General features: G+C 32.2%; 1 protein-coding gene across 1 annotated transcript; it reads left to right on the forward strand.

Annotated features, from left to right (window-relative positions):
• The first annotated feature begins 1068 nt into the window (after nucleotides 1-1068).
• Nucleotides 1069-7682, forward strand: LOC129942751 (protein prenyltransferase alpha subunit repeat-containing protein 1-B). Its single transcript, XM_056051809.1, has 3 exons — nucleotides 1069-1423; nucleotides 6170-6534; nucleotides 6600-7682. Exons 1-3 carry the CDS (start codon nucleotides 1347-1349, stop codon nucleotides 7283-7285), a joined length of 1128 nt encoding a protein of 375 aa, XP_055907784.1. The 5' UTR covers nucleotides 1069-1346; the 3' UTR covers nucleotides 7286-7682.
• The last annotated feature ends 6637 nt before the right edge of the window (nucleotides 7683-14319 follow it).

Genomic DNA, 14319 nt, shown 5'->3' on the forward strand with positions numbered 1-14319 from the left:
TAAAATTAAAATTTAACTCGATGTGATTTAATAATCGCCTTTCAAGACCTGAAAGTTTAAAGCCCTATTCACACTGCGACAGAAACGTAAAATTTGCTGTATAATCACATTTTTGTTTTGACAGCTTCTTAGCTAACAATTTGATTATTACTTTAACTAGATCAAATTCATCAATTTTCACTATAATTTATGAAAAATCACATTAGTTGATTCCACCATTCGTGATTCTTAAATTTGTGTATCAAAAATGCAAACATCCCTTTGCCCATTCCATTCTGCATTCCTGATAATCTGCTTTTTGGCATTTTTATGTTATGATTTCGGACAAGTAGCCAACACGGCTTGCTTAAACAATTCCTGACAAGCGGCCCTATTTTCAACAACATTTTGCAGTTATTGGGGCCGTATGTTAACAATAATGTACCGACAATTCTCACACAGCCCCTCAAAAAAAAACAAGTGATATTGGAGGACAAGCCACATGCCGTCGTAAGCTTCCAATTATAATTAAATTGATACATCGTGCGGACCAAACAATTGTTTTAGTAATAAATATGCACGATTTGCAAACGTTGTTGAAGAATCAGAGTATTTATTATAAAATGGGGGCCGACTTTCTATTACCGCAGCACGAATTTCCTTCTGATTTTGTTTACAGTTATGTAGGGGTCTTAATAGAACATGTTTTAAGTATTAAGACGAGGAATCACTTTGAAGTCATACAAAATATATTTTCTTTTTCGGAATTAACCCTATATCGAAATTCAAGCTGCTGAAATGGAAAGTTGAGCCTTAAATGGTAAACCAAAATGAGTACAAATGAAGTGACAGCTATCAAATTGACCTACTCCCAAAAAGGAATTGCCAGATTGAAAACCACACGTTCAAAAAAACACGTGTTACAAACCAGGAAACAAAAGTTCTTGAATATAGCATTTTACTCTATTGCAGTGCAAATTGCATTGTGTGAAAAGCATCTAACATTTTAAACCACCTTACGTGAACGTAACGTAAAACAATGAATGACGATGACACCACGACAACATATTTGACAGTTCTCAATTTCTTAGCAATTTGCAAATTTGTTTTATTTTTCTTCTTCAAACTGTAATGGTTTTCCAGTGTTGTACACGTTCATTTCATTCTATTTTGCAGTAGTTATACAAAACTCTATTTATTTTATTTGTTGTTAATACTTTCTTCGTAATCTAATCAGCCACCACCACCGCCCATAAACAATGTTGAAAATCTAAGCGACTAAAACTAAATACAAAATTTAGCGCAAACAATTATTGTAGGTGGTGGCCACCTCTTCTATCAGAACGCTCATAAGAAACATCCATAAAATGGACAACGAAAATGAGGTTTTGTGCGAAAAAATCATCAACGAAATTAATGCAGTTTTTATCAAGGATCCCGATTTGTAAGTTGTTATTAATTGTTTGTATATTGTTTATGTTGAGTGTGCTAGTTGCGAATGATTGTTATGTTTTTGAGCAGAAACTTTTTTTCTATTTATTTTTGATGTTGTTTTGCAGCTAATCTCCTCATCCTCATCCTCACCTGGGTTCCACCGACCACCGACATTATATCATTTTTGTTTTGTATTCTTTTCATGTTTCCGGTGCACCATGTTTGTTGTCGTTATTTTTGTATAATAATACGTTTTGGTGTTGTCTCATTGGATCATCATTTCGCAGTTTTATTTGTTTTTCCTTCTCCAGGGTTAAGGGGATCGGAATGACATAGAAAGACCATAGCTCAAGGTGTTTTTTTTTTGTCGGAAGGATTACAAAAGCTTTATATCAAATATTAGTTAAAGTTGAGGAAGGATGTTTTGCTACAGAGAATATTAAAAGTTGAAGGTTAATAAAACTTTTGTTTTGAATACAAAGCTCAATTTAAAGTAGGTTCAAGAATAAACTTGAAAGCATTAAGGCAGTCTAAACGTCGTCGTCGGTCAAGGACATGACATAGCTGATGGAATCCCTTAGAAAAGCCTTTGGTATGTTTGAATTAATCAATAATAAAAAAATAATTACAGGGACGTACTATTTTGTGAGGGCGCCTGCTAAGTATGATTCTTGTATCATAACTAATTTATCAGGGTGTTTTGTCAGTTTTAATGTCACTGTAATATGGAGTATGCTTCCATCATATAAAGTAATTTATGAAATGAAAGACCTTTATTACTTTGGTTAGTATGATATTAATGGGATGATTGTCTTTTTTAGTAGCGGGTGTTTTTTTAGACCTGTGGTTTTAAATCTGGCACTACTTTGTTTGGATTTTGCCTTTTTGACAGCTGTTACTTGATTTATGCTCAGTTTGATTTTCCATATCATAATAAATAGACTTACTCGTAAACAACTTTTGCAAATTGTTCAAATTAATTACAAAAATTATAATTCGGTTCGCTCGATATACGAAACAATCAATTTATAAAAAATGGCTCAGCTTTCCATTACCGCAGCACGAATTTCGATAACTATAGCAATTTTATAGCGGGGAAACATTTAGTACCATGCATATACCCAAACTCACACCCACCCTAAATCCTATAGTGCTCCCAAGGCGGGGGGTACCTAGCTGTTAGTATGCCGCATAGTGGTGCGAGAGCGGAAAAAAGTCATATTTATATTAATTATTTTTAAACTTTATGTTTAAGTACTCTTCAGGGCCTTGCACATGAGAGCGAACAACAAATGAACGAGTGGACGAATAACCGTGATTTTACACATTTCAAAAAGTCAATTTCAAACAAAAACACATTTAAATTATAAAAAAAAAAACAATTAACACTTTGGTTAGGATAATACAATTTGCATTTTGTTCTGTAAAAGGACAATTTTGTAACAACAATTTAATTAGTAACGAATTGCAATTGAACATCCGCAGTTCGTAGCTCATGTGCAAGATCCTTTAGATAACCCGAGCGTTTGATTTAAAAGTATTTTTTAACATATATATTGAATGTTCTGATTTACAAGCCCTCAAAGTTGAAAAATAATTTTACTGAAATAGCGAATCGTATTTTCAACAAATTTTGAGACGTTTTTTTCTGAAGTTCGTTTAAATAAATTCTTTAGCTTCTTTAATCCTTTAATTGGTCTATTTTAGATTATCTTAAAAAATCTATAAGTAGTCTGAAGCTTTAGTACTACGAAAAAATTCGTTTTTTTTTAACTTTTTAATTTGTTTACTAAAAAGTTTGATTTCTTTCGTATTTATTGTCAGAATGAACTGGTTAAGCCCATTATTTTAAGAAAAAATATCAAACTTTATTTTAAAAATAAAACAAAATTAATGCATTAACCCAGGTCTTAGAATTTCCATTTTTGCGAAACCATTTATTTCTGCCTGGAAAATTTTTCAACTTTGAACTCAATTTTCCTGAAAACATCACACGAAAAACAATATAGTTTTATGATATTTTAAATTATATGATAAAGCTTAATACGAAATAAAGAAAAAGGATAGGTATAGTCCTTTTTTTTTAATTTTTCGCTAAAAGTAGGGCAGGTAGAAATAAAAAAGGTGTTATTTTTAAAGTTGTATTTATTATTAGAATAAAATCTCTTGCTTAAATCTATATACCTGTATAAAGGATTAATGAAAAAAGTCAGTATTGAGTTATTGAGCATTTGTGCAAGGTGTTTAAGAAAAAATGTTTACACTTTGATCAACCAAGAAATGAAAGTGAAGTGAAATATAATAACAAAGAAATATAGTGAATTTAATACATTAAAATGGATTCAATCCAAATCCCTTATTACTAATGCTCATGATGTTCAAAATCTTCTACCATATTTTGTAAGGGAATACCCCAACTTAACTTCTAAGCAAATAGAATCTGTGCTGTCAGAATTAAAGAAACGTTTTATATTTCATTTTTTAAGTCTATGGAACGCAGTACATAGAAAAAAGTCATTTTGAAAAAATTACACTCATTGGCTCGAAGGAGTTTTCGAATTAGAACTAACCCAAAGTGTGTTTCCCGAAACTTCAACCACAAAAGATTTTTGACGAATGCTGTGATCGAGCTAAATGGTATAAGTGGGACGAAATTAGAAATATATTTCCTCAAGAAGAGATGAACTATGCAGCAACATCAGAGTGCTTTTCCTGCCCACAATTCGATCCGGAAGTATTAATACATGCCCTAAAAGATTTTACTAAAAAAAAAACTTTTATTTAAATATAACATCAAAAGCCTCAAATTTTATAAAAATGTCAATAACTTTTTTTCTAATAATTTTTTCTTGACCAAGCAAGTATAATCTTAACATGTGTGTCAAATTTCATTTAAACTCGTTTAATAGTTCGGATTTTATAGATTCTTATCCGCTCTCCCATATAAACATTAAAACCTTCAAATTTTAGAAAAATGTCAATAACTTTGTTTATAATAATTTTGTTCAACCAAATTTTAACCAAATATGTATAAGACTAATCTAAAATTGTTTGCCAAATTTCTTTTAAATCCGTTGAACCGTTTAGATTAAACATACAAACCAAACCACTGTGCGCAGTGCTATCAATTCAAAAAAATTTGTTTAGGAAATACAAAAAAAAGTAGGGTTAAGTGCGAAAAAGAAAATATTTTTTTCTATTACCTAAAGGTAATTCCTCGCATTAATATTTAAAACATGTTCTATTGAGACCCATACCTAACTGTAAAAAAAAAAAATCGGAAGGAAATTCGTGCTGAGGTAATGGAAAGTCGCACGGAAAGAATCTTTCGTAAGCGCATTATCACGCGTTATGGCGTGGCCTCCAAGATTTGTGAGCCAGTCCAAAATAATTAAAAAAAAAAAACAATATCAAATCTTCACAATAAAGCTCAGTTCTTATAAAATTTTATTATAATATGCGTTTTATTTCTTCTTAAAATGTACACTTAAAAATAAAACATTTTGTTACCAAGAAGAAAAATGTCTGGTAATCCCTTTTGAAAAGTTTTATTCCCCAAGATTTCAGGGAAGTCGAAACTATTAAGGATTGAAAAAAATTGGTTCACAGATTCATTGCAATGCATACAATCGAAGGGAAGCAGTAAGATACATTTCATATTGCGATGAACCGATTTTGCTCTAACTCTTCTACAAGTCCAAGGTTTTGTTTGCAAGCTTAAAAATATCGATACTTCTCACATTTTCCGATCTTCTCAGGACTGAAAAAATAAAATTCTCATACAGATACTTTTCTCGGGATCTCCGAATTTAGGTTGTCTCTCGGAACAAATTAAACTTCATATTTGTTTACTATTTTTTATTAGTGAGAGATTGGAAAACTAAAATTCCTTTCGAACTTCGTTCTCTCATGAAAACATCATGTTTTAGTTGTTTCCTAAATGGATCTCAAAAGGATTCAAATTGGAAAACAGGTATGTTTTTTATGAACAAGAAACAAATACATCAATTTGTTTGAGGTAAAAAAAGTAAAAGTGACTGAAAGCATTTTATTTTAATTAAATTTGACTAAGGAATCTTTGGAAAGTAGAATTATTTCCATTTTTTTTCTTATTCTTTATACATCAAGAGAATAACGGTCCCTAAGCAAGTGTTTGAAATTGTTTCCTTTATTGAAAGAGCACTAGAAAACTTTCAGTAGGAAAGAAGCTCCCTTAGGGCATCAACTCAAGTCTCTATAGAACGGTCATTTAGTACTTTTCCAGTCATTGTTACGAAGGATGACGACAAGCTTTCAAAAGAAACAATAAATAATGTATTACTAGTTAATGTGCAGAGATTAAAATGAAAACGTAAAAACTAAAACTTGAATACATTTTTATTTTGATTAAAAATTAAATATAAAATTTTAAATATGTTCTTTATTTTATTTTACGACAGATTTGTCAATGTATCTTTTATGGGTCTTCGATGCGATGTATTCAAAGACACATTTAATTTTTCAGTTTTTCAATTTTATTAAAAGTTCGTGAGTACAAATATTATGTTCAAACATCCTATAGAGAAAAATCACGAACCATTTAAAATGTATGGTTCTCCGATCATCTCTCTACATCTCAAAAACCTTCCTGTGTGCTTTTTAATTTTTCTTTCCAACTGTGTGAATGTTTTTAATATTAACTTACCTCTACATATATAATTGTTGTATATAAAAAAAAAATAAATTACCTCCAATATGATTGTATGTGCTATTCTAGGTGTTCCTTCGAAATAATTCCTACAATTTTGAATCAAAATAAATCGCCCGTTATCCATGTAGATCACAATCTGGGCCTTGAATCGTGGTGTGCCAAGCATGTCTATGATTTTGCGCACAAAACTATAATTTCGTTGAAACTTTCGAATCGCCATCTTTATAATAACGATACAATCATTAAGTATATTAATATTGCGCTTTTAATTAACCCAGATGTGACATCGTTTTGGCACATCCGGCGTCAACTGATCCAGAAGAACAAACTCAAAGTGCACAAAGAGTTTCAGTATTCCGCGCTTGTTTTGAGCAAAAAACCAAAATCTAGTGAAGCTTTTGCCTATCGACGATGGCTGTTTTCATTTCAAAGTAAGTACGATCCCGATCGAAGATTTTGAAACTTAATTAATGTGTAAAAAAAAAAAACTTTCTAGGTATCGAATCAATTGATTGGCCAATGGAAATTGGTATTTGCGATCGATGTGCAGATAAAAGTTCGAGCAACTATCACGCATGGTCCCATCGACAATGGGTATTGCAAAAGGAACCGCAACTCCTAAAGACCGAGATTATGCTAACTGAAAAGTTTATGCGCAAACATATAAGTGACTATAGTTGCTATCAATATCGACAAGTAGTTCTGTATAAGCTTTTCGAAGTAAGTTATTACGACAGCGATGAAATCACCAACAACCTTAATTACATAAGGGACCTTATAAATTTTTATCTCATTGACGGAGTACAATCAGCAGAAAATATTGTTAGCACATTACTGCCAGGAAGCGATTTACAGGCAATGGGCGAAGACAAGGTGAAGTCGTTTCTCTTCTGCTGCAATCTAGCTGCCTACGATATAAAATTCTGTGATGACCAGAAAAATATGTTCGGGACACGCGAATCATTTGAAAATCATCGCCGTGCGATGCTTAAATTTATCGTTGATCATTGCGTCAAATTAAATAGCACAAGTGACTTTTATCAGCAACCGCTTTCCAAAGTCTCAAAATACGATTATTCGTCAAATGCATTTTTGTCAGCTTTAAAAAAGTCAGAAGGCTTAATGGGCGAACGCCACCGACGATGGTGTAACCTGTTCCTAGGCTTTGACTATGCTAATTGATATTCTCTCTTTTTCTCTCTTCTTTTTTTATTCCTTTTACATTACAGCTGTATTACAATCTTTTCTTCCACAAGTCTTTTACTATTAATTAAACAAATAAAAGTAAATAACAGTTACAAAGCAATAATGTTAGTTACACCTCTGCGAAATACTTTTCTATTTTGTTTTTGTTAAATTAACTTTTCATTGCCAACTTTGCAAAATATGTAATATTCTTTAAGTAGACAAATTTGTAGATTATATTTTAATGATAAAAGAAAACAGAATTTGCACGTTATTTTAAATAACGGATATTACCTCGTATATATTATAATAAAGCTAAAAATGTTATTTAAAAGTAAAAGTAAAATATAAAATAAATAAATGAGTTATGTTATTAAATCAAGCGATATATTAAGTGTTACTGGTTTTTCTTTTTTGCTTTACCGGTTAGAATTCTCATTTAAATGCGTTTTAGGCCATTTTGCTAAAACGGTATTTGAATACGTTCTTCTTGATTGAAAATTTATGCAGAGAAAAAAGTAAACACTGAGCTTTATTGTTGAACTTAAATAAGTATGTTTCGTATCACCGAGTGGCTCTAAAAAAAACAATGGCTTTTGCTGTTCTAAGTTTCTAAATTTGTTGAGCGTGTATTTCTAGAATAAAGCTTATTAAATAGTCAAGTCCTAAATACTGATACAAGTCTAAACGTTGGAACTCCAGACCTTAATTCTTAGGAATACAAACTGTGGCTATTTTGAATAAAGACTTTCTTAAAATGTAGCTAATGGAGCATCTAGTAACTGGGGTTTTAATGGAATTTAACATTGCACAAATTGGTATAAAACTTATGTCTGCCTTGTACCGTCTATAGAATTAATGTCTGCAGTGGTGATGGAATTGTGGGTTTATAATGTCCAAAAAACATGTACCAACCTACGTCACGTTTGATAGCTATTTTCCGAAAAATGTCTATAGATTTTATGTTTTCTTGCACAGTCTTAAGGTCCATGTTCATTATGCCTGTACTTTTTAGATAGAACGTAAGAAGCTGTTGTATTTTCTAACAATTAATTATTAACATTGCACGTAATTTTTGTAAATTAAATACAACCTTTGAATAAGTAAAAGAATTGTTAAACCGAGTTCTATTTTTCTAGGCCCCTAAATTCAATGGTATAATAAATCGAAGTTCTATCTTAAGATCTTAATCATAGTCCTAACGTTTGAGAACTTGATGAAGAAATAAGTCATAGAACTCAATTGAGATTGATCGATAAACATAGTTTTAGAGATAAAAACTTTTTCAAGAAATTGACAATAATCGACTTATTTTTTGACTTAATTCGGAAAAGTATCGAAATAGAAAAAGTCATTTTCGACGAACCGTTATCCGGTTTGTTATCTGATTGGCAAATTATAAAAGGAAAAGTGTGTTTGATAAAAGTAGGTTTAGTACATTATGATTTGAAAAGGATAAGCAACAGACATTTCCAGAAACCCATAATAACCTTTTCAAACGGAAAAGTAATAAATAAGAAAAAATACTTGACGACATACATAGCTCCTATTCTCAAAAATTGTAACTATCACGAAACATGCATTGATGTATAAATGGGGTTTATGAATTCAAAACGTAGTAGAAGGATCGGTGAAGGGCTGAACAAACATTCTTTTCAATGGAGATAAATGAATTCTTGAACAGGATTCTTGTGAATAAAACAAAAAAGGACAACACAAAATTGCCCTAGAGTCAATATCGTAGGTTTTAGAGAAGCTTCATCCTTAAGATTATCTTTGTGATCAGAAATAAAACGCCTGCCTGAAAGGGTTCTCATATTAATTCTAGAATTCTTAAGATAGGTTTAACGGAAGAAACACTTCGTGCCAATATAAATCGATGCCCACAATGTTTAAGGAATGACATTACAGCTGAGGCCAGTCATTTTGAGTGAAACTATTTTTTTTTTGTATTAAACTAATGTTATGGCAAATAAAAAAAACAACAAAGAATACAAAATATTATATAGTTCTTATCTAATGGTGTTTTATGCTTGTAACAAAAATTATGGCGCTACTGATGCTAGTTCTTATAACTTATTTATAAAATATATAATTGGAATGAAAAATATTTACTATAGCTGAACATTTAATGTCCCGCGATTGCTGAATGTGAGCTGTATACTTCTTGGTTGAAACAAATCGTATTTTCTTAAATATTAAATATTCCAGCTAGTGCACTTTTTTTAAAATTTTATTTTATCCATATTTTAACGCTATATAAAAATTCTTAAAAAAAACTAGAGTAAATTTCAATAACTTAAAAAATATCTTAGTGGCCCTATGCGGGTGCTCTAAGTTAATCCATTATCTTATAACTACTGCCTTTCGGCCTAAGAACAATTTTAATACTAAATAACAAGAACTTAATCTAAAACCAAGAAAATTAAAAAAAAATGGTATCTTTATCATTATTTTTGATTTTATATAAAACTTAGAACTAAGTTTTAAAAAAAACTCAAACCCATTATGATACTTAAGCTCCTTAAAACTAACCGAAACCAATAATACTACTTAAAAATACTTACAACTACTTAAAAACTAGAATAGCCACAGTAAGCTTTTTTCGTTTTTTTTTGTGTTTTTTTTTTTTAATAATTCTTTTTGGTGGCATCCTGACTGTCGTTAACCTAATCCTTAAACCTACGTTAGCCGGCCAAGACCAAACTTCATTTACAACTTTAAATGAAGCCACCAAAACTGGTTCTCCTGCCTCACTCTACCTCTTCGGTCCCTATCGGAAACAGTCCTACTGAGCCGAAGGCACTCGGCTCCATCCAGTGCGAGGACGTCTCGACTGTAAAGGAGTCGCCTATCTACAGTTTTACGGCTGACGTAGCAGATTAGCGGAACCGCCTCTCTATCCTGTATCAGCCCTCGATTGTCTAAATAGAGAAAAGCTTCGGGCGGAATGTTGCCTCTTAAACGTGCACTTTCGTAGTACTCATTGTTGGGATAGTAAGCCCCAAAAATTAAACTGTTAGTCGACGACATCGCTCTCGCAATGTGACCCCTACCAAGGTTCAGCAAGAAATTATCTATTCTGTTTATGTTGGCTCTGTTGTATAGAATAGTTATTATGGTTGGAATAGTAATGTTTGTACTCCGACTCTGGTGTTCTGCGTAGTCCAAGGCAACGTCGCAGACATTGTCTCTCAAACACCCGAATCTTTTCCATTTGAGATGGGTCAACGTTGAACCATACCGGGCACCCATAGGCAATCATCGGTCGAATAAGGGCCATGTAGCAAATCACCTTCACCCTGCTGTCAAGACGGCTGCTAAAAAACAACCGTTTTGCCAGGGCAAAGGCTCCTCTAGCTCTGGCCAGAGCAGCACTTATATGTCTCTCGAAATACAAGTACTGATGCTACCAGATGCCAAGATGCTTTTTTTGCTGCTGTTCTTTTAGCTGCTGTTTAGGCTGCTCTTTTTTTTTTTTTGCCTTTTGCACCCCTCCATCTCTATTTGCATATATATTGTAAAATGCGCTTGTAAATAAAAAAATCTGAAGGACTTCTTCAGGTTTTACTAAATCCTAACCCACTGTAAATAAACTAGCCCTTACATTGTTTTACACATCCAATATCGTCTTTTAATTGGTTTCCGGGTTTTTGAAATGCAAATCCAGATCCTTAATAAAATGTATGATAATATAGGTAGGGTAGAGTCGCCTTAATTCAAACACTCCCGGTAGAAAAATACTTTTTGAAAAAAATCCAAAACCTTTAAATTTGTGAAATTTTCATTTGGTAAAATAAATGTTAAATTTTATAATGGTTCTTTTTGTTGAGATCTTAAAGGATGCGATAATTTGGTTTGAAAAACTGTGTGTATTGTGTAAACATTGAACATACATGTTTTTAAAAGTTTACTGAGTACTTCAAATGTTTTTATTATTCAAAAAAAAAAAATTGTATCGTAAAAATTAGTATTTGTTTGGTATTTCCTCTGTTCGATCATAAGAAACTAAACTTCTACGAGTTTCCTATTCAATAGCTTGTTTTTGTCAACAAAGTTATTTCTCGCTCAAGCTTGAAATAATATAGAAAATTAATTAATTTGTATGTTTTTCTTACAACATTTTTAGGGCAAGTATTCGAAAAAATGATGGAAACCACAAAAGTATTTTTCGTTTAATTTTTCCGATCAGTTGTTAATGAAAACTTCGTTGAGACTCAAAAAAACTAAAAACATATACATACAAATGTAGATATTGAAGTTTCGCTAGAAAATGCATTCGTAAGAACCATTTAACGTTTCGAGCAGATGGGCTTAATAAGCTGATGTACTTTAATTGCAAACGGGGTTATGTGAATGATATCGTCTAAGCCAATGCTCCACCTTAAAGATGGAATTCGTGAATTTATCGAAGACTGACAGCCAAAAGTGTGCGAATCAGTCGTTGAAAACTTTACAAAGAGGAAAGAGCCGAGCAGATGGAAAACCAGCCTATTCCCAAAAAATCTTCCTCGCCGTCTAATTACCACCCGATTGCACTTACGTTCCTTCTTCCCAAGGTCATGGAAAGGCTGATTAATTATCAACTTAAGAAATATCTTGAGGAACGGAAGCTTCTTAACGACCGGCAATACGGCTTTCGTAGCAATAGGTCCACTGGTGATTTCATGGTTCATCTCACCAAACAGTGGAACAAATCTTTAAATCGTTTTGGAGAAAGTAAGATTATTGCACTTCACATTTCAAATGCATTTGATAAGATCTGGCATCTTGCTCTCTTATGGAAAATGCGTGCTTTCGGTATCGACTAATCTCTTCTTCGTTGGATTAGAAGTTTTCTTTCGAACCGTTCAATATAAGTTGTTTTGATGGATTCAAGTCTTAAACTCATAAAGTAAACCCTGGTGTGCCCCAGGACTCCGTTTTGTCTCCGACCTTTTTCCAGGTTTTTATAAACGAACTCCTGTCTGCTACTTCTAATCTAATACATTGTTTCGCCGACGATATCACTCTTAGATTTTCATATTCATTTCCAGACTCACAACCCTCCTCTTCGGATGTGAAGCTGCAACGGCAAAATATGATTAGCTCATTAAATTCCCAACTGCACACCATTGTGCAATGGGGAATAAGAAATCGTGTAGAATTTAATGTTTCGAAAACCCAATGCTGTCTTGTATCGTTAAAGACAGATAAACCCTCTTAGCCACTATCTATGAATGGCCTTGCAACAACGAAACGGAAAATCTCCACATCCTCGGAATGTGCATCAGCAACCATCTTTTGTGGAGCGATCACATACGCGATGTCGCCAAAAATGACGAAAGATGTCTAGATTTTTTGAGATGTTGCAATACATTTTTCTCTCCGTCTGATCTGGCTAAAATATACAAAACGTCCGAAACTTAAATATAACTCTCATCTCTGAGCTGCGCACTTTTTTACATTATCAAAACGATTTTTATTGTTTAGCCTTATTCTCTCTCGAACATCGACGCAAGATTTATTGTCTCACCCTTTTTTACTGTTATTTAAAAATGTTACCGTAATACCTGCGCTTCTAGGAATACCCATCAGTTTACCGTTGAGCCCAAATTCGGTCGTACTATGAAGTACAGAGATTCATTTTTTAGCCGTACTACGCGAATGTGGAACGCCTTGCCACGCTCTATCTTTCCCTATTATTGTAATGTTCAGGAATTCAAAATCAATGCAACCCTTCCCCCTTTTCCCAATGCTCACACTGTGTCTTTGGCATATTAAAGGTATATACATAAGCCCTTTTAAGTGGTGGTAACGCTAGCCGTGGTGATTATTTGGCTGATATCGCTTTTCAATTGAAAAACCCTTTATTATAAATTTAAGAGAAAAACTATTAAAAGTTTCACTGTTGACCTCATTGCCAGGGGCGTCTTTAGACTTTTAGGGCCCTGGGCCCAATAGGATTATAATAGGGGGGTTAAAAAATAATTTTAAAGTTTATTTGTGTATTTTTTAAAAATATTTTTACTTTTTAAAAAGAACTAAAAAAAACTGATATTTTTGTATACTTTTATAATTTTTTTAAATTTTTGATAATTTTTATTGTTTTTTGGTTGATCTCTAATGTTTTTATATATTTTTTTAAAATTCTATGTAAGTTTATTTCTTTATATTTGTTTTGATTTGGTTTCTTTTTTAGATATATGTATGTATATGTAACTTTAAGTATACAATAAAATATTATTGAAGGCATACTTTTCTGACTTTGTCAGTTGCAAAATCATGAATTAAGTCATCAAATTCAATTTTCTACATAAATTAATTTTCAATTGATAAAATTGACAAGCTGTTTAATTGTAGCATTGTGCTTCGAAGCTAATCTTTCATCCGTTTCAATTTAAAAAATTTACAGGCAATTTCTTCATTTGGAAATGAGTTCCCAATTTCATCCACTGTAATTAGACTTAACAGTTTTGATATTGTAATAAGAACTTCATTTGCATCTTTATTGAATTCTTTTAAATACTATTCGAGGTGCAGGCGTTCTACCTCAAGTTTTTCTGCATTAACATCTTTATGGTATAATTTTTTTAAAAACTGTTCGCAAGAATTTGTCAAACCCCTGAAGTCAAATATTGCAATCGACAAAAAAACCAAACAAAGCATTAATTTCTTGATAGCAATTGAATCGTATTTTTAATTGCAAAGTAATGGTGTCAATAATTGGAAAAAAAAATGATATTTTAAACTTTTCTTTCCCAGTTGCTGGACTGATGGTGAAAGACCATCAAAATATGTGGCACGCGAACTTGGTACTATTTTTCGTTGGATCAAGTCTTTATAATTAGCATCCTGTTAGCGATCTGGCAACACTGTAGTATTCAACGAAAATAAGAAAAGAAGAAGACGTGATTTGTGGAATTGGAATTTGGAGGAGTTGGATTTTGGCAGCGTGCCGGTTCGGTCGAAAAAAGAAATAAAACTTTGAAAAGAAATATTAACGTCGTTTAATATTATTCAAATATTGTTCTAAAATAAAAAGATAAAAA

The sequence above is a fragment of the Eupeodes corollae genome, chromosome 1 (genome assembly GCF_945859685.1).
Source record: "Eupeodes corollae chromosome 1, idEupCoro1.1, whole genome shotgun sequence".
Classification (NCBI taxonomy): Eukaryota; Metazoa; Arthropoda; class Insecta; order Diptera; family Syrphidae; genus Eupeodes; species Eupeodes corollae.